General features: G+C 33.6%; 2 protein-coding genes across 3 annotated transcripts; both read left to right on the top strand.

Annotated features, from left to right (window-relative positions):
* The first annotated feature begins 1,245 nt into the window (after nucleotides 1-1,245).
* Nucleotides 1,246-7,858, top strand: LOC123206110 (oxysterol-binding protein-related protein 1C-like). Of its 2 annotated transcripts, none has more exons than XM_044623240.1 (10): nucleotides 1,246-2,158; nucleotides 2,252-2,608; nucleotides 4,776-4,875; nucleotides 5,207-5,652; nucleotides 5,804-5,959; nucleotides 6,401-6,568; nucleotides 6,643-6,783; nucleotides 6,968-7,192; nucleotides 7,334-7,447; nucleotides 7,569-7,858. In XM_044623240.1, the coding sequence occupies exons 1-10, from the start codon at nucleotides 1,601-1,603 to the stop codon at nucleotides 7,731-7,733; spliced, it is 2,430 nt and encodes an 809-aa protein (XP_044479175.1). In that variant the 5' UTR covers nucleotides 1,246-1,600; the 3' UTR covers nucleotides 7,734-7,858. The 2 variants fall into 2 exon arrangements, with proteins under 2 accessions (XP_044479175.1, XP_044479174.1); XM_044623239.1 differs by having other exon boundaries at nucleotides 5,204-5,652.
* Nucleotides 7,859-16,424: 8,566 nt separating this feature from the next.
* Nucleotides 16,425-20,934, top strand: LOC123206127 (phosphatidylinositol 4-phosphate 5-kinase 1-like). Its single transcript, XM_044623257.1, has 8 exons — nucleotides 16,425-17,982; nucleotides 18,071-18,235; nucleotides 18,395-18,560; nucleotides 18,704-18,814; nucleotides 18,907-19,100; nucleotides 19,210-19,340; nucleotides 19,440-19,533; nucleotides 20,149-20,934. The coding sequence occupies exons 1-8, from the start codon at nucleotides 16,823-16,825 to the stop codon at nucleotides 20,456-20,458; spliced, it is 2,331 nt and encodes a 776-aa protein (XP_044479192.1). The 5' UTR covers nucleotides 16,425-16,822; the 3' UTR covers nucleotides 20,459-20,934.
* The last annotated feature ends 370 nt before the right edge of the window (nucleotides 20,935-21,304 follow it).

The raw sequence follows: 21,304 nt of genomic DNA, 5'->3' as shown, positions 1-21,304 counted from the left end.
TTTGTTGGTAGAATTAAAGTAAGAGTAATTTTGCCAATTTTATTATTTTGTATTTAATTTTATATTTAATAATGATTTATTTACTTCAAATCCATCTCATTATAAAATATTGATTTAATCTCAAGTTATAATTTGTAAATAAATCAAACTGAGTGTAGGTGTGTTTGGGATAGAGTAGGATAGGCTACAATGTAATTCTTTAAAAATTGTATACTAAAATGTAATTTTAAAAAACTTGTAGGAGTTTTTTCATAGGCAATAACAAACTTGGTGAAATATTAAAAATACTAAAATAAAGTCATGACTCAAACCTCTATCATATTTGTAAAGTCTTGATGATTTATCTGGTATAACAATTATGGGTTCGATTATTGTATTTTAAATTTATTCGTTTAACAAATATGAATGAGATCTCTAATTAAACCCAAAAACAAAAAAGTTTGGGTCAATAAAAGATTTTTTTTTCTTTTCATGGTGGATTCTAAGTCGGTCTAATCAGTCTTTTAACGTTGAGAAATAAATTAAAATTTAAAAGGAATTGGAAAAAACCTTTAAAAACTAAAAGAAAACATGAAATTGATATATAGACCAATCTACTCCATAATTTAGTATGGAGCACTAACAAGGGCATAAAATGGTGGCGATTGGATCCAGCCAAGCCACTCACCATCGTCCTTTTTATATCCCTCTTCCTAATGTCTCTTCTTTTTGTTCTTTTCTTATCTTAGATTTTTTAACTTGTGAGGTCTTCATAATAGTATTATACGCGGTAGCTTTAATTCCACCCAAAAAGATTTTGCTGAAGCATCCCATTCCGGCCCTCCTGTAAATAATTAATTAATAAAATTGTACCTATTTATTTTAAATATATAAATATATTATTTAATTTATATTATTTTTAATAATTTTTAATTAAAAAATAGAATAAGTAAAGTAAAACTAAGCATTATGGAGCTAAGTTCCTTAAATTAATTTGATTTAACTAAAAAATATTACTGCTTATATTTTAAGCTTACCATCCCTAGCTCACCGTAAAAAAGTTGAAAATGAAGTCGTCGCACAAAATTTCGGGGAAATTCTTTAAAACTTGGCAGGGGATATCTCCAGGGAGAAGATGAAATGATCGCATACCAAAAAGGGGCCACGTGAACGTGTGGACCACACTTATCGAACGGGCTGCGTAGAATCCATCACTATTAAAACCAAACGCTTTTGCCCCTCTAGTCTCTACACGTTTCCGCACATGATAATAACCCGCTTCGCTATAATTAATTTTCCCCGTCGTTCATATTTCTTGAATTTTTTTTCGACTTTTTCAAATCTTCTCATTAGCCTCGCCGGACATTTCTTCGCTCTCAAGTCACTCCATTTCTTTCTTCGTTCCCCGAAATTGTCGAGGATAAAACTATTTCTGTTACCACTTAATAATCATCACTCAATTTACCCAAATCGAATTCAATACTCTCTTGCGACCTCGTCTTACCAATTAAGAGAAACGAAATTAGCATGAAATTCAGAATCAACTCGGCCGCCATTTTCCGCCGCCACGTCGTCGGTGTCAAATCGGGCGATCTGGCTGTTGTTTAGTCTATAATAGGATATGCATCAGTTTTGTTGCATCTCCACTGTATCCGAAAATAGCCAGGCCTCTCATAAACACTTCACAGATCATCTCCCTGCCATTCGCCCTCCTACTACGATTATGTGGACGACGTCTTCAAATCGGTTCGACCCGTTGGCCCGATCCAATCCGGCGCAAGTTAACGGCAATCATAATTACATCAATAGCAACAATAACCACAACGGCGGGAGTGCCAATTCGACGGAACCGAATCAACGGCTGAGCCAGAGGGCTGAGCCGGTGGACGTGAAGATAAACGACTTGGTAGGGAACGGAATAGCAGGAGTGTTGTACAAGTGGGTGAATTACGGCAAAGGTTGGAGGCCGAGATGGTTCGTATTACAGGACGGCGTTTTGTCTTATTACAAGATCCATGGACCTGATAAGATTGTGGTGAGTCAAGAGACCGAGAAAGGTTGCAAAATTATCGGTGAAGAGTCCATGCGAAGAATCTCCAAGGGTTGCAATAAGTACGAAACGGCGGCGTCTCATCAGAACCACTTTAACCGCAAACCGTTCGGCGAAATCCATCTCAAGGTCTTTTTTATTTTTTTATTCATTTAAAATATTGTTTAAATGGTATTATTTTCTAAAATGTTTAAAATGCATTGTGGCATTATTGGTTGACAGGTGTCGACAATCCGTGAGAGCAAATCGGACGACAAGAGATTCTCGATATTTACAGGCACAAAACGACTGCACTTGAGGGCTGAAACGCGGGAGGACCGTTTGCAATGGATAGAGGCATTGCAAGCGGTGAAGGATATGTTTCCGAGAATTTCGAACAGCGAATTGATGGCTCCGTCGGAGAACGTTCACCTCTCTACTGAGAAATTGAGACAACGTTTGTTGGTGGAGGGAGTGAGAGAAGAAGTAATACTAGAGAGCGAAAAGATAATGAAGGACGAGTTCGCCATGTTGCTTAATCAGTTGCTGTTGTTGAAGCAGAAGCAGTGTTTACTGATGGACACGCTGAGGCATCTAGAGGTACATATAATGAAAACTAGAAACCAGATTAAGAATTCTTCTACCGCCTCAAATACTGCTGGCATTGCCAAATGATTTTTTTTTTTTTAATTTTACGAATTGTGCCCTAATGAAATTGGGTGTGACTAGGCTCAAGTCCAGTTTGTTGTTGTTTTTGTGATTCTCTGTGGAGCGGTTCAACACTTTTATATGATGTGTATGGTGTGCTTATACGTTTTTCTTTTATAAAATTTTCTTAAGTACTGAATTAGAAGTTCGTAAGCAGATGTAGGTTTTGTTTGGATGTAGAAGTTCATGTCTGATCACTTAGTGTTCAGGCGGGTTTACAGATTTTATTTCACAACATATGGAACTGATGACTTCTGTATATCTAGTGTCATTATACAAGATCGCTAGTACTTGACATCTGCTTCTAATTCTAGTATTTTATTTTTGGCCGGTGTATGAGTGTCTAGTGATTGAACTGCTCTAACACTCGGAGCGGTAGAAATTGCTGTCTTTAACAATTGCTGACTGTTAGCTCTGTCTCAAGTTCTGTTTTACCTCATGAAGTGGTGCAGTATTATTTAATTATTACTAACTTTTACGGAAGGGGCCAAAGGAAAAAAGTAGAAGAAAATGTAGAAGCATCAAAAGTAAATTTATATTTGTGCTTCATACAAGAAATTTCAGTGGACAGGGTGGCTCTATTGATGAAAGGACTCATGTAGCTGATCCAAATTTGCTCAATAATAATATATTGTTGATATGAGAGGGGGATCAGTGCATTTTTATGAAGCAGCAGAGATTAATGGCAGAGGTTGGTCGATATTGTGTTATGTTGTGGTAGTGGTTGTCATGATGACAGTGATGGTGGGAGCGCTGCCAGTTGTGAAACAGTGACGGTGCAGCAGTTTTGATTTTTTTATCAAGGCTGGGGCACTTGACCTGGGATTGAACGCTTTAAGAGGTTTTATTTTGCTGTGAATTTCATAAATTGTTCTCCAAAGATTATGAATTCACAAATTAAGCATTGTTCTGACAATGCAGATTACAACATACAATTTTCATGTCTGTAGTTCATTTTGTGTATGTCATGGTCCTTTTTTTTCATAATGCTGAACATATCTCTACCATCACACAACAACATCCTCACAGGATATTGTCAGAGCGACCATAGATGCTTCTGGCTTGACAAATTAGATTAACTTTATGAAGAATTTTCTGTTCTCAATGTTTAGGATTTGGGAGATATGATTTTCATTTACTTCCAGACCTAATTTATGGCATTTTTAAATATTTGTTTATTTTATATTTAGTTTGAGAACTCTGCATCTGCAGATTAGGATTAAAGGATAATGTAGCCAAACATATTTATTAGTAATTGGATACCCAAATAATAAGTTTTTTTCCTGCTAATCGAGAGTTTATGTAGCAAAGAGTGGAAGCTTTGTCAGTTTTTTGCTAAACTATCTTAATAAAGGCTGGGGAGTTTGTACTTAGCAAGTGTGGTCATTATTTCCCGTTAAATTTTTAGGAAGGGCAACAAAACCCAAAAAAAAAAAAAAAAAGCGGTGGTACACAGTATCTTGCCCCATCTCATGCAATCTTCAAATGGAAGGATTTATGAAGATGGGGTTACTTTTAGTATCATGTGTTTATCTTAAATATCCCCGAGCAAGAGTTGCTAATTTGACCAGGTCTAGCAGTAATTGATAAAATATTCCTGTGTCTTTAGATATGCACTCAGCTCTTACTTGAGTTTGGATATAAGTACCTCAAGTTAATCAGTGGCCACCGCCCAAGTCTTTCCATTTATATCATCATAACAGAATCTTTCTTGCTACTTATGTGATGTCAATATTTTTAAAAATTAAAATTGCTACAATTAGTGTATTCGATAGTGGCAAGGCTTATGCTATTCCTTATAATGCTTGAGGTTCTCAATATTGCTTTGCACCCCCAAAAGCTAGTTCAAGGCATTCTGTTTGCTTGGGCTCAAGCTGGTAATCACTAATTGTATTTCAAATCAGACTTAAGTTATTCATGAATTTTCAACCTATGCAAGCTAGTATTATAGCTCTTTAGAGAATCCATGAATCCTTGTTGGTAAGTTAAGTTTCTCGCAAGTTTCATCTTAAATTTTTTCTTGTTATGCTAAAACATTCTTTTAAATTTTATTTTGTAGACAGAAAAGGTTGATCTGGAGAATACAGTAGTTGATGAGAGCCAAAGACAGTTGAGTGATCTAGGTGCTTCACCTACATTAAGGAAAGACAGATCGAGTGGTACGTTGTATAAAGTAAATACATTTATTTACGTTTAATATTTACCATATTACAGTGAGATGTGCTGACTCTCAGTTGATGCATAAAATTAAAATTATAGAATTGGTCTCAGTCTAGAATGTTTTATGTTATAATGGCTAGTTATTTTTGGCATTATCTAAAAAGCCAATAAGATGTGTTCAGACTACAAAGCTTTATTATTAAATTTGAGCCCATAAATGGACATCATACACTAGTAGAACTTGATACATATTATACCCATACATATTTTACTTTTCTTATTCAAATTACATATTTTATTCTTGGTTTTTCTTTTTCCTCCTGTCAGAAGGTAGTCCAACTGAATCTGATGATGAGAATGAAAGAGTTGATGCAGCAGAGGAAGAAACAGATGATGATGAAAATACTTTCTTTGATACTCGTGACATTTTGTCATCAAGTTCTTTCAGAAGTAATGGGTCTGATTTCCGGACTTCATCTTTCTCTTCAGATGGTGAAGGGCATCCTATAGATGCATTTGAAGATGACAATGATCTGTCCATCAGATCAGTTGGAACTAACTATCCTCGTATTAAGAGACGTAATAAACTCCCTGATCCAGTTGAAAAGGAGAAGGGTATCAGCCTTTGGTCAATGATTAAGGATAACATAGGCAAGGATCTCACAAAAATTTGTCTTCCTGTTTACTTTAATGAGCCCCTTTCTTCTCTACAAAAGTGTTTTGAAGAAATGGAGTATTCGTATCTTCTTGACCGAGCGTATGAATGGGGGAAAAGGGTAAGTCTATGAATAATATCTTGATATTTGTTTATTTTTACTGCTCTTTAAATTCTATCTCTTTCTTACACATTACCACTACTTGCACATATTGCTGTAGAGTGTTTACTTGATCCGAAGCTTCTTTGACAATTTCTTTGAAATTTTACAGGGCAATAAACTAATGAGGATTTTAAACGTGGCTGCCTTTGCTGTATCTGGTTATGCTTCAACTGAAGGAAGAATATGTAAACCATTTAATCCACTGTTAGGTGAAACATATGAAGCTGACTATCCAGATAAAGGCCTCCGCTTTTTCTCAGAGAAGGTTTGTTTCCATGACTAGAATTCAAATTATATAGTTGCAGTTTCTTCTGTTAATGACTTCATTCATCCATGCAATTAGACAATATTTTCTATTCTCATGAGTATTGAAACATACCTTGGCAAAATCTTCTTTATTGTCAATATGTATTGAGCTGGTTTCATTTGGTACACTTGCAGCTTAACCAGGTTGACTATATTAGGAGCAGCCCTGTAGGAGCATATCAGCATATAAATTTGTAAATTGACTGAATTTTAGATGAGTATGATATCCATTTGACCATATTTTTACCTTCATTTTAGGTGTAAAGTACAGTCTATTACTTGAGATGATCTCTACTAATTCACTCTCATAGTTTGACCAAATTGTTATTTTAAGTTTGGTGCCAAATTCTTTTTTATTTTAGCATATTGAGTGGCTGGTCTTATTTTATTTTGGTGTCAGGTCAGTCATCACCCTATGATTGTTGCCTGTCACTGTGAGGGTACTGGTTGGAAATTTTGGGGAGATAGCAATCTGAAGAGCAAATTTTGGGGTCGCTCAATTCAGCTTGACCCCGTTGGTGTCTTAACTTTGGAATTTGATGATGGAGAAGTCTTTCAATGGAGTAAGGTAAAATTCTAACCATCCAAGTAACACTCATTCTCTAAATAAGGTCTAGTTAGAAATTGAATTTTTTTCCTTAGGTTACCACGTCAATATATAATCTCATATTGGGAAAGTTGTACTGCGATCACTATGGAACAATGCGAATTGAGGGAAATTGCGAGTATTCATGCAAGCTGAAATTCAAGGAGCAGTCTATCATTGACCGCAATCCTCACCAGGTTCTTTTCAGACACCATCAATGTTTGTTTCCTCTAGAGTATTGTCGGTTGTATGTGATTGTGGTTTGATTAATATAACTTGATAAAGAGTATCTTTGATAGGTGGACTTGCTTGACATGCAACATATTCTTTGCTAAAATAATACAAATTCATGTCTTATGTATCTGCTTAATATTTTTTCAGGTGCATGGCACAGTTCAAGATAGGAATGGGAAAACAATGGCAACTGTGTTTGGAAAATGGGATGAGAGCATGCATTATGTGATTGGAGACTGTTCAGGGAAAGGAAAAGGATTTGAATCAGAAGCTCGTGCACTTTGGAAGCAGAGTGCTCCTCCTAAATTTCCCACTAGATATAACTTCACACGTTTTGCCATCACATTGAACGAGCTCACTCCAGGTCTAAAGGTGATTGTTTTGACATGTTTGTTGCAGATATCGCCTTTTAATAGATACATGATATGTTAATACACAAGTCTCATGTTTTCTCGATGCCTGTTTGCATTTGAAAATCTTTGTTTGATATGTATTTGTTATTCCCATGTGAAGGAGAAATTGCCACCAACAGATTCAAGACTCAGACCTGACCAAAGGCATTTGGAAAATGGGGAGTACGAAATGGCAAATTCTGAGAAGTTACGGCTAGAGCAGCGACAACGGCAGGTGAATTTTGTGTTATCGTTTGTCTTTATTCGCACATTCAAAATTTGCTCGTGAAGATTTTTGCCAATTATATTACTTAGTCACATAATGATAATGCATGGATGTTTGGAACGGGATGCAGGCTCGAAAGATGCAAGAGAGTGGCTGGAAACCAAAATGGTTTGCTAAGGATAAAGCAACTGGTACATATCGGTATATTGGCGGGTATTGGGAAGCCAGAGAGAAATCAAATTGGGATTCATGTCCTGATATTTTTGGCCACGTTCCTTCTGAACTCCTTGACTAAAGCTCAAACTTCCTCATTGTTTACATTTATTCTCCAGTGGCTAATGTGTGCCCCTTCATCATCCATGTCAGTAAATTAGATTAGGATGTTGGCATTTAACAAAGGAAAAAAACTGTCTTTGTGTCTTTCCAGTTTTATTGATTGGCGGGGAAGGTTCAATTTATTTTTAAAAAAAAAAAACAAAAAGAAAATATAGCAGTTTCCCAGTTTTGTGAAGCAGATTCTGCTTTTCTCTTCATGAAGTCTGGTTTTTTTCCGTGTGCATGATAGGTGGGTTTGTGACTAAACGAACCCACTTGCCCATAACATCATCCAACCGTCCAATCAATCCTAAACATTAGACCACGCAAAACCAGACCGAGCTAAACTGAACAAGCCTAACGAACACGGCAGATATATAGCCAGGTGTTTGTATAAAGAAAATCTAACAATTAATTAAAATAACCAAATTTTGTCCCTTAGAAAAAACACCAGTAGCATGATTAGTATCTGATTGGATTATCTTAAAGTGAGGAAAACAGTAAATATTTACATCATCAAATCATAAATTGTCATCTCAGATTATATATAAAAAAATTTATACAATTTATTTATATAGACAATTTTACTTGTAAAATTATGTATATTTACTTTAAATAAATATATATATATATATATATATATATATATATAAATATAAAATATGTGTTATATTTTTATTTAAAAATAAAATAATATTTAATTATATAATAAAATATATAAGTTTATATTTATTTGTGTGATAAAATAAATACACATCATTTTTCTTAAAAAAACCCTTAATATATATGCATTTTATGTGTATTACACGCATCTACTATATTTTACCATTTAAAATAGATTATGTCATAACTCTGAAGACCCTCACAATTTTCTAGGCTTGCCAATGTGGGCTGTGCCAAAAATGGGGAGCCTCGGTCACACCCTCCTATCATGTCTTCTCTCTAATATATATTCTAGCCAAAGCCGGTGTGGGCTGTGCCAAAAAAGGTTTTGATTTCTAACCTTTTGCTTAAGAATTGTTAAAATTGGCAAGAAATTTGTAACTATTTTTTCTTAAGTCTTTCTTTTTTTAAAAAAAATAATTATGGTTTAAAGTTTATTTGTTGAATTTGCTAGTTTCCTTAGTATTTTTGGTGATTAATGCTGTAAATGGTGTCGGGATTAAAATAATAGAACTTTCTTGGGTTGTAGAGATTTGAAATACATGGGTTTACATAATTTTTATACGATCCAAGAAAAAAATACAAAGTATTGATGAACTTAGTCAGTTAATATCTTTTTCCTAGCTGGTGTAGAGATTAAGTGAGTTCACGTAATCTTTACACAAACCCGCATAAACATTACTCGAATCCAATTTCACCGACAAAAATACTTTTGAATTTAAACGGAACTTATTTTGCCGACAACCCTTCTGCATCTTCACTCCTTCATCTTCACCTGATTAGCACGCATGATAAGATGGATTTCACATGTTTAGCCAATAAAGGCAATAGACTTGAAGAAGAAATTAGATTGTAGGATCAAGCCAAATCACATGTATGGACCACGTTAAACTTTGATTAATTTACCTAAAAGTCAGTTGAAGCTTGAAACAAAGCGTGAAAACGGAAATGGAAATTGCGGCCCTGGCTGGGAAAATTCACCATAAAAAATAAATATTTGTTTATAAATTAAAATTAAAAAAAGGTTAGAAAATTGCAAGTAAAACATTTCCAAGAGCAGAAAGTTTGTGAAGTTTGAGTTGATTACACCTAGAATATTACTTGAATTTGATTCCAAGACAAAATTATTTCTGCTTGTTGGGTGGTTTACTCCTCTTTAATTACAAGACAAAACTATATCTAGAGCTTCTTTCAATGCTAGATGTTCTTCAATCTTTATGTTCATGATTTACCTTTAGGACATAATATATATATATATACTGTATAATTTTATATACAAATAATAATATCTTATCGTATGATTGAATAGTTGAAAATTAAAGATAAATTAATACAAAATCATAAAGTGACATATTATTATTTATATATAAAGTTATACATATAATTTTATTTATAAAAGATTATCATAATGATAAATTATCTAAAAGATTATTGTATTTGGTTTGATGAAATAAAAGAAAACTAAGATGTAGTTTTACTTAGATGTTATTGTGTGTAATTAATATAAAATATTTTTATATTATTTATCATATTAATTGAAAAACAATTATATACTAAAAAATTAATAAATATAAAATTAATAAAAATAACGGAGAGATTGAGAAAGAGAGATAAGCTGATTGAGAGAAAAAATACTTATGATCAAAGAAGGGATTTTCACTAAAGAGAGACGATGAAATCCTAAGGAGAAAATAATAATTTTTTAAATTTTTAATAAGGTTAAATTTTTAAATTTACAAAAAAAAATGATAAATTTATAATTTTTAAAATATTTTTTTTTGATAATGATTTTCTCCCATAATTAATGGGTGAGGATAAGGAAACAAACTACTCTATGCATGTGAATAATTCCTCTGGCCCACAAATTGATGCAAAACCCTATCACCATCGGTCTGACTTATGAGATACGTAATCTATTTTATAGTGGAATCCTAAACCCGCCAAGAATTGAGGCCACTGCCCACATGCAGCGCCACCACCACCTGGTCCAACATAACAAAGATGATCGAATTAGTGTGTATTTATCACTTTCACAAATATTTGGTGGGGTGGGCAATTGGCATAGTTGAAGACAAATGGGCTGCATTTATATAAAAGAAAAGAAAATTAAAAAAAAAAAAGACAAAGCTTGGTGGGGCTTAGTGGGCGTGTGAACCCACCGACTGCCATGTCTTCACCATTCAATTCAATATCAAATATGAATACGGGATAAATTGCCGCGGTATCTCTTTCAAAGTTTTTCACATGCTTTGCTTCTTGTTCCATCCTTTGCGGACACCTAGACATGTCCACAGCCGATGTCGGGCCGACCTTAGTGTAGGCATCGTGCTAATAGATTAAGTCATGCCAAGAATCACTACAATATGAGTCTTACAGGTCAAACTAACCCATAAAATAAAAAAGGGTTATGACATGGTTAAAATCTCTTAAATATGTCATATCAAACACTTAATTAGTCAATTTACATATTTATATAGACCAATTTGTTAAATTATAATTTTAATTATTTTTAACTTTTTAATAATTTTTACATGTAGTATGAAACCCGTTGTGAGTCTTACTCTCAAAACCCCGATATGATCCACAAGTCATGACACTATTCACTAAAATAATAAACCATATCCTACAAATTGCCCGAAAAAAGAAACCCAACCAATGTTGTGGGTTGGTTCGACCCGTTAACATGTTTACCAACACAACTGCCATGGCTGTGTTCCCCAACCCCTCATTTATTTCTCTTCAACTTGATCGAAGTATAAATGAAGTGAAATGTTCTAGATTTTTGTATTATTTTGGCAATACAATACAAATTATTTTGTCTGGTAGGAATTAAATTTTAAAGCATAAATTAGTTTATGTAATGAAAACTTCAACAAATCATAATTATATTCAATTATTTAATTTGAGAAAATGATGTAAAATAATCCTTTAATTATCCAATGGTATGATAATTAGGATTGTATTAGGTTATTAAAGTAATTTTATTTTATGATAGAAGAATTTTGTTTGATTTTATTGGATAAATAAATTTTAAAATATAATAATTAAATTCATAATTATTATATTAAATAAATTAAAAATAATTTATTATAATATATTATTAATTTATCCTATTATTCCGACCCTAACTCTTTTTCAGGGAAAACTTTCCTGTTCTGTTTTTAGGCTAACCATTGATACATCATTAAAGTAATTTTGCGATAGCCTTTTCATTGTTTTCTTCACCAAATCAGCAATTTTGGATGGAAGGCTAACACGTGGTTAAACAATAAGTAGAGACATCGAGTGAGGACGTGGCAGACAGAGGTTTGTTTGTTCGGTGAAAACACACGTGGAGGGCGTAGATGAGTCCATTGAACAGGCTAGGTGGGATGGCCGGCAGGCGGGCAGCACATGTCAGTGTTTCGAAAAAGACATGGTCGTACGGCCCCACGGGACAGCTGAAATCCCAGCTCACTGTTTGGCGTTGAACTTATAAAATCAGAAGATTTGATATCAACGGTTGTACCTGTATATAATTATCTATTAAGACTACATTTGTCTAATTATGATTTTATAAATTAATAAATTTATATATATATAAATAAATTAAATAAATTAATTATATAATTTAATAGAATAATATTTAATTGTATAAATTTAAAATAAAAATAATTAATTAATTATATCACTCAAATATATAAATTTATATTAATAAAATTATTTACATAATTTTTATATATAATTTTATATATAAATAATAATATATTATTATATAATTAATTATTAATTATTTAATTATATTATATTATATTGTTATTTATGTACAAATTTATATATATGATACTATTCAATTTATATACATATATAAAAAATGGGCAAATTTTATTAGGGGAAGTAGAACTGTAGGAGTTATATAATAAAGTGGTTCATGTTAGATCCCTAATTTTAGGTTGTCACAATTAGTTTTTACATATCGGAAACGAAATAATCCAACTGTCTTTATCCGATTTTTACTAGTGTTTATAAAATTGAATCAAATCAATATGTTCGATTGGTTAAATTATGAATCAATCTACAATCTAGTCAATTTTATAGTTTAATATGATTTATATAAATATTAATTGATTTAAAATTCTATCAAATTCAATAAATTTGTTAAATTAGAAAAACTATTTAAAATCAATAAAACTATATTTACATAATATTACATAATTTTTGTTTTATAGAAACTTTAAAAAATTACAATATGTAAAATTTTAATTAAATTATTGATAAAAATTTGTAATTGATTTTTTTTAATCTATATAATAAAGGGTCAATTGTTTAATTAATATATTTAAAATTATGTTTTTTATATATTTTATATTTTAAAAAATGTGGTGAATGTTTGATATTATTTAAGATATATATAATAATTTAGGGATAGATTGAACTAATAGGTTATCCAATTAAATCGGTTGAACCGCAAATCAAAAAGACAATCGATTCGACTGCCCATCCTTGGTTGGCCTAGATATGATCTGAGCCAGTTCAGTCTCGAAAACTAATTTGATTCAATCTTGTACTGAACTTGAACCAAAATATTTAACTCGTTTTTTAATTCGAATCGAACTTAAGTTAAGGGGCATTCAACTCAAATCTAGCTCTAATTAGGGGATTGATCGATAGTTAGAATTTGTGACTTGATTTGACTCAGAGCAGCTCTAATTTGTGGCTTTGTTCGACTTAATTTTTGACTCAAATCATAAATTTTGAATATTATTTCAGTAAAACGAAGTCGTTTTGTCAATTAACTATGAACTCAAGTCATGAATCTGAGTTATGCATTCAAACTATCAATTCAAATCATTAATTATAGTCGAACAAAGCTATGAATTCGAACCATAGATTCGAGCTATAAAATCAAGTCAAACTCAAACCAAACAAAACTAAACTATTTTTCATTTAAGCCGAATTCGAACCAGACTTAATTTTAGCTTGACAAACTCGAGTCAAAAGATGTTTGGGTTAGGCCCGGCCTAAATCCACCCCTAGTCCTTGGGCTATGAAATGTCGTTAATACGTTTTTGGGCTACAAAACATGCTAAAACACTGCCAAGCATATGGATCAAAATACATGAACGGTGGTCTCTTTAAACATCCAAAATCATCTCATTACATCAACTTCTCTTGAGTTCGAAACCACAAAATGCTAAAGTCTCTATCACATTACCTACCAACAATCGGAAAAACTCGAAAGTGAATACTTATTCCACAAATCTATAATCACATAACGCCATCACATCTTTAACACATATATACATAAATCAATTTCACATATCATTAATAATAATGTAAACCACAATTTTTACCTGCCTCTTGACACAAACACAAAAATAGTAGATCACTTGATATAAATAATTATTTATTTTTTAAAATAATCTTATATAGAATGTTATTCATTTTACCCATGTGGTACGATATGAACATATGTGGAGCCTTTGTACATGTTTGTTCAACAACTTTATATTCATATGACAAGCAATTTGCCATGAGATGGCGAATAGTTCGACTTGGATGAACCACTAAGTTCACGGAAGCCCATTTCTAAGTAAACCCAATTAAAAGGAATATGGTGGAGTTTATGTTTTCATGGCTTATTGAGTTGGTATATACACTAATAGAAAAGTGTTATCCATATAAATAATGTATATAATTTGTTTATATAAATAATGATATATTATTATATAATTGAATAATTTTAAATCAAAGAAACAATAAGTAATATTATATATATAACTTTTATATATAAATAATAACGTATCATCATATAATTGAATAATTAAAAATTAAAAAAAATAATATTCAATCAAATGACAACACATTATTATTTATATATAAAATTATATATATGATATTTTTATAAAATAATATCTAATTATATAATAATATATTATTATTTATATATAAAATTATATACATACTTTTATTAAATGTAATATTTGACCGGGCATTATTTTCTTAAAAGATTTTCTCTCCCTTATTTATTCCTTAACTGCCACCTTGTTGGCAAAAGGTGGTAATTGATTTGGCTTTTCCCCATTATTGATTGGCATTAATTGGTGTCTCTGTCTGTCCAAGATAGGGTTGCCCTACACTTGGGCAGTTTAAGTGGAAACGTTTGAAGAAATCAGGTGAAGTGAGGGAGCCTTCAAATCTTAGTATGTATTTTTGTTGATCTATCCAAATTGTATTTTTGTTTTAATAACAAATCAATTCCATTAACTTAATCTCGGTGTGAATTTCGGGTGTTTTAAATTAATTTCATAATTGTTTAACTTGTTTTTTATGATTTGTAATCTCAAAAATTTTAACGTAACACAATTAGAGTAATGGTTTGAGAAGTCTGAAAAACTGGTAATTTGTTAACTTTATCATTCAAAATACGAAGATAAATTTCATTTGCCTTTGAAAAGAAGGGAAAGAAAATACCAATGATCCGGTCTTAATTTGTTTTACGCGAGGACATAGAGCATCAAGAAGGGTAGATTTAGCAAGGATGAGATTAGGGTTAAGAATATAATTAGAGTTACAAAGAGATTAGGGCTTTATATGGCCTTCACTTGACTCCCACCATTATAATAATTCCTAACTCATAACAGAATAATAACTTCTACGGTTACGGTTCCTCCACTCTCGTTCTATCTAAAATTAATCATGATAGTGACAAGTATTTGGGCTCCAATCCTACTAAAATAGTTGTACATGTTGTAACCATGAGGTATGGGTGGTGAAAGTGGTAATTGAGAGTGGGAATTTGGATTCACATAGGGTTGCAGGCAAAACTTATTTTAATGAGCGTGAAAAAATGAGGTGACAAAGAGAAAGGGAAGGAGCCAAGTTCATTATTTTTTGAGCCTCTTTTTTCTTCTTTCTTGAATCACTTTTTCTTATTCTTGTTTTTTCAAGTATTTGGTCACACTCTTTAGTTAATAAAGTTAATAACTAAAATTGAATGAGAGGTAGGAAACTGTAATTTTGCAACTTAGAAATGGTAAGTCAACTCAGTAAACCATGCATGAAAATATTATACACATTGCTACTATATTTTTTTTAAATCAAAACCCGTTACAGAGGGTAAATCAGGTATAGTGATTAAATTCATAATTATTATATCATATAACTTAATATTTTATAAATGTGATAAAGGTTTAATCAATTAATTTTACTAATATCTAGGGTTTATATTGCTCTTGTTAATATCGGTAATTATGCACGTTAATAAACATATCCTTACAAGAAAAGCAAGAAATTATAATTATATTTGTTCCAAGTTACGGGGATTATTGGCCAACCTCAGTACCCCTAGTCAATAAAAACAAGGCATGATTGAGTGACTATGAAAATGATGTTTTCTTATATCGTAACCTTTGATTTCATGAATCAAACCCCATTAAATAAAAATGGATATTCTCAAGCTCAAGGTGGCCCATGTATTCATGCTGCACCACCACTATTTTCTGAAGCTTAATAAACTAGATTTTATTGCTTCTTTCTTGGATTTTTTTATAATATGGTTTGGTGGATTTATATGATGCATAGGTTGACCAAGATTTAAAATTGGGTTTTTACCAAATTTTGTGTGTCTTACCATCATCTAATTTGCCAATTTGCCTTGACAAATTGTGTGTGTCACCTACTGTTTTTCTATTTAACTCAGCTCAAACTAGGTGTAAAAAATATAATTTAATTCTAATATTTTATATGGCATAGTCAAACATTGACTGGTCACCGGCATCAGCAGTTTCGAGCCAGGCCAGCCAACCATAGTACACAAAATATTTTGTATTTAGAATAAAAGGCGAAGGGTAAAAAGAGTAGAAAGAACATTACGTACAAATATACCCTCGTATCGTAGTTATCGGGGCAATCCGTCACGTCACGATGAAACCGAAATAAAGAAGACAGGACAGTTAAAAGCAACCGTGGAAGGAGGGGCATAGTGGTCATAAAAATTTGAAAAATAAAGCTGGGCTGGTGAGGCTAGCAACGTTCCCTAGGCAAAAGCCGGCTCATTACCCTCTTAATCTTTCTCTCTCTTGTTTTATATTATTTTTATGTCTTTGTTTCTCTCTCTATCTTCGCTGTTTTGTGCTGGTGCTTGTAAGATTCTCACGTATTTTCTCCCAACCGGATGCTAACAAAGCACTAAAGAGAAAGAAAGAGAGAGAAAAGAAAATTCTAGAAAGAGAAAGGAAAAATAAGTCTCAAAATTGTACTGTATCGTCGGAAAATGCCTACACTCTCCGGTGGAAACATGGCGGAAATGCTTTAATTAGGCCAACACTCTCCGGTGGAAACATGGCGGAAATGCTTTAATTAGGCCAACACAATTTTACTTCGAGACCGTGTAGTTTTTTTTATGTGATTTATGAGACCAGGAAAATGTACGAAGCGATATTGCTCGAACAACCAAACGACGCCGTCCTTAACATTAGGAAGAAAAAGTCCGAGGAGGAAAATACTAACCGCACTGACCTCAAACCAGCTGTACCGTCCATTCCGGTAGTCGGCCGTACTCGATCCCAAGCCACCACACGGAGAGTTACACCTACTACTATAACTAACGCCGTGATTGACGGCGAGACGAGCTCCACGGGAGGAAGTGGAATCGCTGGAACAGTGATCGAGAAGCATCTACCTAACGGGGATCTATACAGAGGGTGTTTCTCCGGCAACGCCCCTCATGGATCGGGCAAGTATTTGTGGACTGACGGGTGCATGTACGAAGGCGAGTGGCGAAGAGGTAAAGCTTCAGGTAAAGGCAAGTTCTCATGGCCTTCGGGTGCTACTTTTGAAGGCGAATTCAAGTCGGGTCGGATGGAAGGTTTTGGTACCTTCACTGGATCTGACGGAGACACCTATCGTGGGTCGTGGAGTTCCGACCGCAAACACGGCTACGGCGAGAAACATTATGCTAACGGCGACTTTTATGAAGGATGGTGGAAGAAGAATCTTCAAGAAGGGCAGGGGCGTTATGTGTGGAGGAACGGAAATGAATATATTGGGGAATGGAAAAATGGTGTGATTTCCGGTAGAGGAACTTTGATCTGGTCTAACGGAAACAAATACGACGGCCAGTGGGAAAATGGAGTCCCCAAAGGTAACGGAGTTTTCACTTGGCCTGACGGCAGTTGTTACATTGGAACTTGGAATATGAACAGCAAAGACGCCAAGTTACAGCAGTTAAACAGCACGTTTTGTCACGGCAACAATGGGAAGGAGCAAAATCTAATGGTTACTTCTTCTAGGAAGAGATCGTCCGTGGATGGAGCTCGAGGTAGCTCAACGGAGAAGAGCATGATTTTTCCTAGGATTTGTATATGGGAATCAGATGGCGAAGCTGGAGATATCACATGTGATATTCTTGATAATGTGGAGGCATCCATGATTTACAGGGAAGGATTTGGGTTTGATCGAGATACGATTAGGCAGTTCAGGAAGGGTCCCTGTTGTTTCAGTGGGGAAATGAAGAAACCAGGCCAAACTATTTCCAAAGGCCACAAGAACTACGAACTAATGCTTAATTTGCAACTGGGTATTAGGTAAATTTATTTGCATAACTGTTTGCTAATGAATGATTTTTTTTTTTTTTTCAATCGTTTGATTTATAATCTTGGGTTTGTTCTGTAGATACTCTGTTGGAAAACATGCTTCTATATTGCGAGACCTGAAGCCAAGTGATTTTGATCCAAAGGAGAAGTTCTGGACGAGGTTTCCACCTGAGGGCTCCAAGCTTACACCCCCTCATCAGTCGGTTGAGTTTCGGTGGAAGGACTATTGTCCCATGGTGTTCAGGTATCGCTCTGTCAATCAATGAACTGTGACTTTTCTATGCTCCAAGTTTATTTTCGTTGTTAAAAATTTATGAGCATTCGCGTGGTAACTTAAATTGGGTTAGAATGTTCCACATCTTTTGCAATATCTGTTAATGAAATTTTGGGTTACCATATGTAGGCGTTTGAGGGAGCATTTCCAAGTGGATCCTGCTAATTACATGCTAGCAATTTGCGGAGATGATGCTTTAAGAGAGCTTTCTTCTCCTGGGAAGAGTGGAAGCTTCTTTTATGTTACTCAGGATGATAGATTTATGATAAAGACTGTAAAGAAATCTGAAGTAAAGGTTAGCTGCTTAATTTATGGATACCACTTGACAGTTTTATTTCATTGACCAAATTAGGTATTGGGTTGATTGAGTGTTTTTAGTATATGACTCCGAATAATGTGGCATCTATTTTTGTCTGACATTTTGTTGCTGATATTCAGGTGCTTATTAGGATGCTTCAAAGTTATTACCAGCATGTGTGTCGGTATGAGAATTCTCTTGTAACTAAATTCTACGGTGTGCATTGTGTTAAACCTGTTGGTGGCCAGAAGGTATGTGCTGAGTGAAAATTGTGAATTATATAGTTTTTTATTTTTATGAAACTTGGTTTATAACCTAATAAGCTGCTTTGTTTGGAAAATAGACACGATTCATTGTTATGGGCAATTTGTTTTGCTCGGAGTATCAAATCCATAGACGATTTGACCTAAAAGGATCATCACATGGGCGGACAACAGATAAGCCTGAAGATGAGATTGATGAAACAACCACCCTGAAGGACTTGGATCTCAATTTTGTTTTTCGCCTTCAACGAAATTGGTACCAAGAGCTTATCAAGTAAGTTTGAAGTTGGTATAATTTATTTGCTTTTTGGCTTTTGCATCACATAAGTTTCTTATCAGACCTTTCTTATATTTATTATAATATAATCATAAAATTTCGACAGACAAATTGAAAGAGATTGTGAGTTCTTGGAGGCTGAGAGGATCATGGATTACAGTCTTTTGGTTGGTCTTCACTTCCGTGACAATACTACTGGTGACAAAATGGGATTGTCACCGTTTGTTTTGCGCACTGGTAAATTACCATGCTACTCTTTCATTTTGAAATAATTTGTAAGTTTTATTTTTGCAGCAATTGTAAAATGAACCTAATGTATGCTTTTTCATTATGCAGGAAATAGGGATTCTTATCAGAATGAAAAATTCATGCGTGGCTGTCGTTTCCTTGAAGCAGAATTGCAAGACATGGATCGGAAATTATCTGGCCAGTATGTTCTTTTCTTTTTTCTGGTTTTCTAATAGTTCTGCAAAAAATTTTGCACTAATGTGAAATTTGTACTTTAATTTAAGCTAATCTAATTTATGAGAAATACCCCATGGACCTAAAACTTCAATAACATTGTTTCCTGTATGCCTTTATTTTTGGGACCAGTTTTATTGTTACTAAAAATTGGAAGAATATGTTATAATTGGACTCTTTATATTTGTTTAATGGAATTAGAGGTAGACAACAATTTGTCATTGAATTTGAGGATATCCTGTGGAACAATTGATAGTGGCTTTAGTTGTCCTGATGATTTTGTTTGGTTCTTAAGACGAAAACAGTTGTTTGTGGGCCATATGATCATATACGAGAACCAATTACTTGATTATTGTTTCACATTTTTGTGTTTGCTATTGAATCTTTGATGAATTTCATGTCTTTAAAAAGGTTATTTTTAATTAAACATATATTCCAGATTCATGTAATTCAGTTTTTGCATTTGTATCTTTGATCAATCGACAATTGTTATGCTTGAAATGTTCTTTTAAGTAAATATGAATACATAGTGCAATAACACGGACAAATTACTGAGTTGAAATTGACTTCTGTTTTTCATCAGGAAACCCTTGATCAGGTTAGGAGCAAATATGCCTGCAAGAGCAGAGAGGATGGCTAGGAGGAGTGACTTTGATCAGTATACCCAAGGTGGAGTTAGTCATTTGACCCCTTCACACAGTGGGGAGATCTATGAAGTGGTCCTATACTTTGGGATTATTGATATATTACAGGACTACGACATCAGCAAGAAGCTCGAGCATGCATATAAATCCTTACAAGTTGATCCTGCTTCAATATCAGCTGTTGACCCCAAACTTTACTCAAAGAGGTTCCGAGATTTCATCGGCAGAATCTTCATTGAGGACAGGTAGCATTCAGTACAAAAATTAAAGATAAGGACCACTTCGGATTATAGAAAATCGGCCAATACACCAATCTTGACTGCATCCTTGTAGAAAAAATTGCTGAGAATAATTCATCGAGAACATATGTTTTGACATCTAGCCACTGCAAGTGTGGTGTGAGAGCTTCGTGGTGGCTGTTTTTGGTGGGTTGATGGCTGAATTTTGAGGATCAGCCATAACTCTTGATGGGGCAGGTGCTTGTACATTCAAGGGGAAGGGAAATATGAATCTTGATTTCCTTTATTTGAAATATTTATTTCTTAGGTGAAATTGTTGTGGTTACCAAGGAATGTGAATTGTGAAGACTTGAAAGATAGATACATAGAACGGGGTAAATGTTTCAGAGAGTGAAAGATTCAAACTGGGTGGAAGACTTGTAATAAAAGTGTACAGTTTATAGAAAAAATGATAGTTTATGGAATTTCATGATTTTTTTTTTGTTAGATACTCTTGCCTGGAAGGGAAATTTGTCATTGCACATGTCATCGAGACTCGTTTAAGGGTTTGATTGGTGAGGTCAAAGGTAAAGAGATAGAGCCTTTGCTTTCCTTAACAGTAGAATTTGTTTCTCTTTTTGACCTTGTTCTCTTTTGGAATCGGGACCTTCCATTGTCTGGTAGCTCAGACCCAAGGCACGCCTCTGTCACCACTGACCCTATAATCTACATCTATTACCCTATCTTTTTATTATTATAGCGTAGTTTATTCCATTTTAATTTCCCTTTTAATCAAGGTCAACTGATCAACACCTTAACCTAGATCCAAGTTTTTATTTTTTTTATTATTATATACCCTTAATAAACATTAAGCCCA

Source organism: Mangifera indica, unplaced genomic scaffold (assembly GCF_011075055.1).
Source record: "Mangifera indica cultivar Alphonso unplaced genomic scaffold, CATAS_Mindica_2.1 Un_0024, whole genome shotgun sequence".
NCBI classification, from domain to species: domain Eukaryota; kingdom Viridiplantae; phylum Streptophyta; class Magnoliopsida; order Sapindales; family Anacardiaceae; genus Mangifera; species Mangifera indica.
The sequence above is the reverse complement of the archived record's forward strand: the minus strand, read 5'-3'. Positions and strand labels throughout refer to the sequence as shown.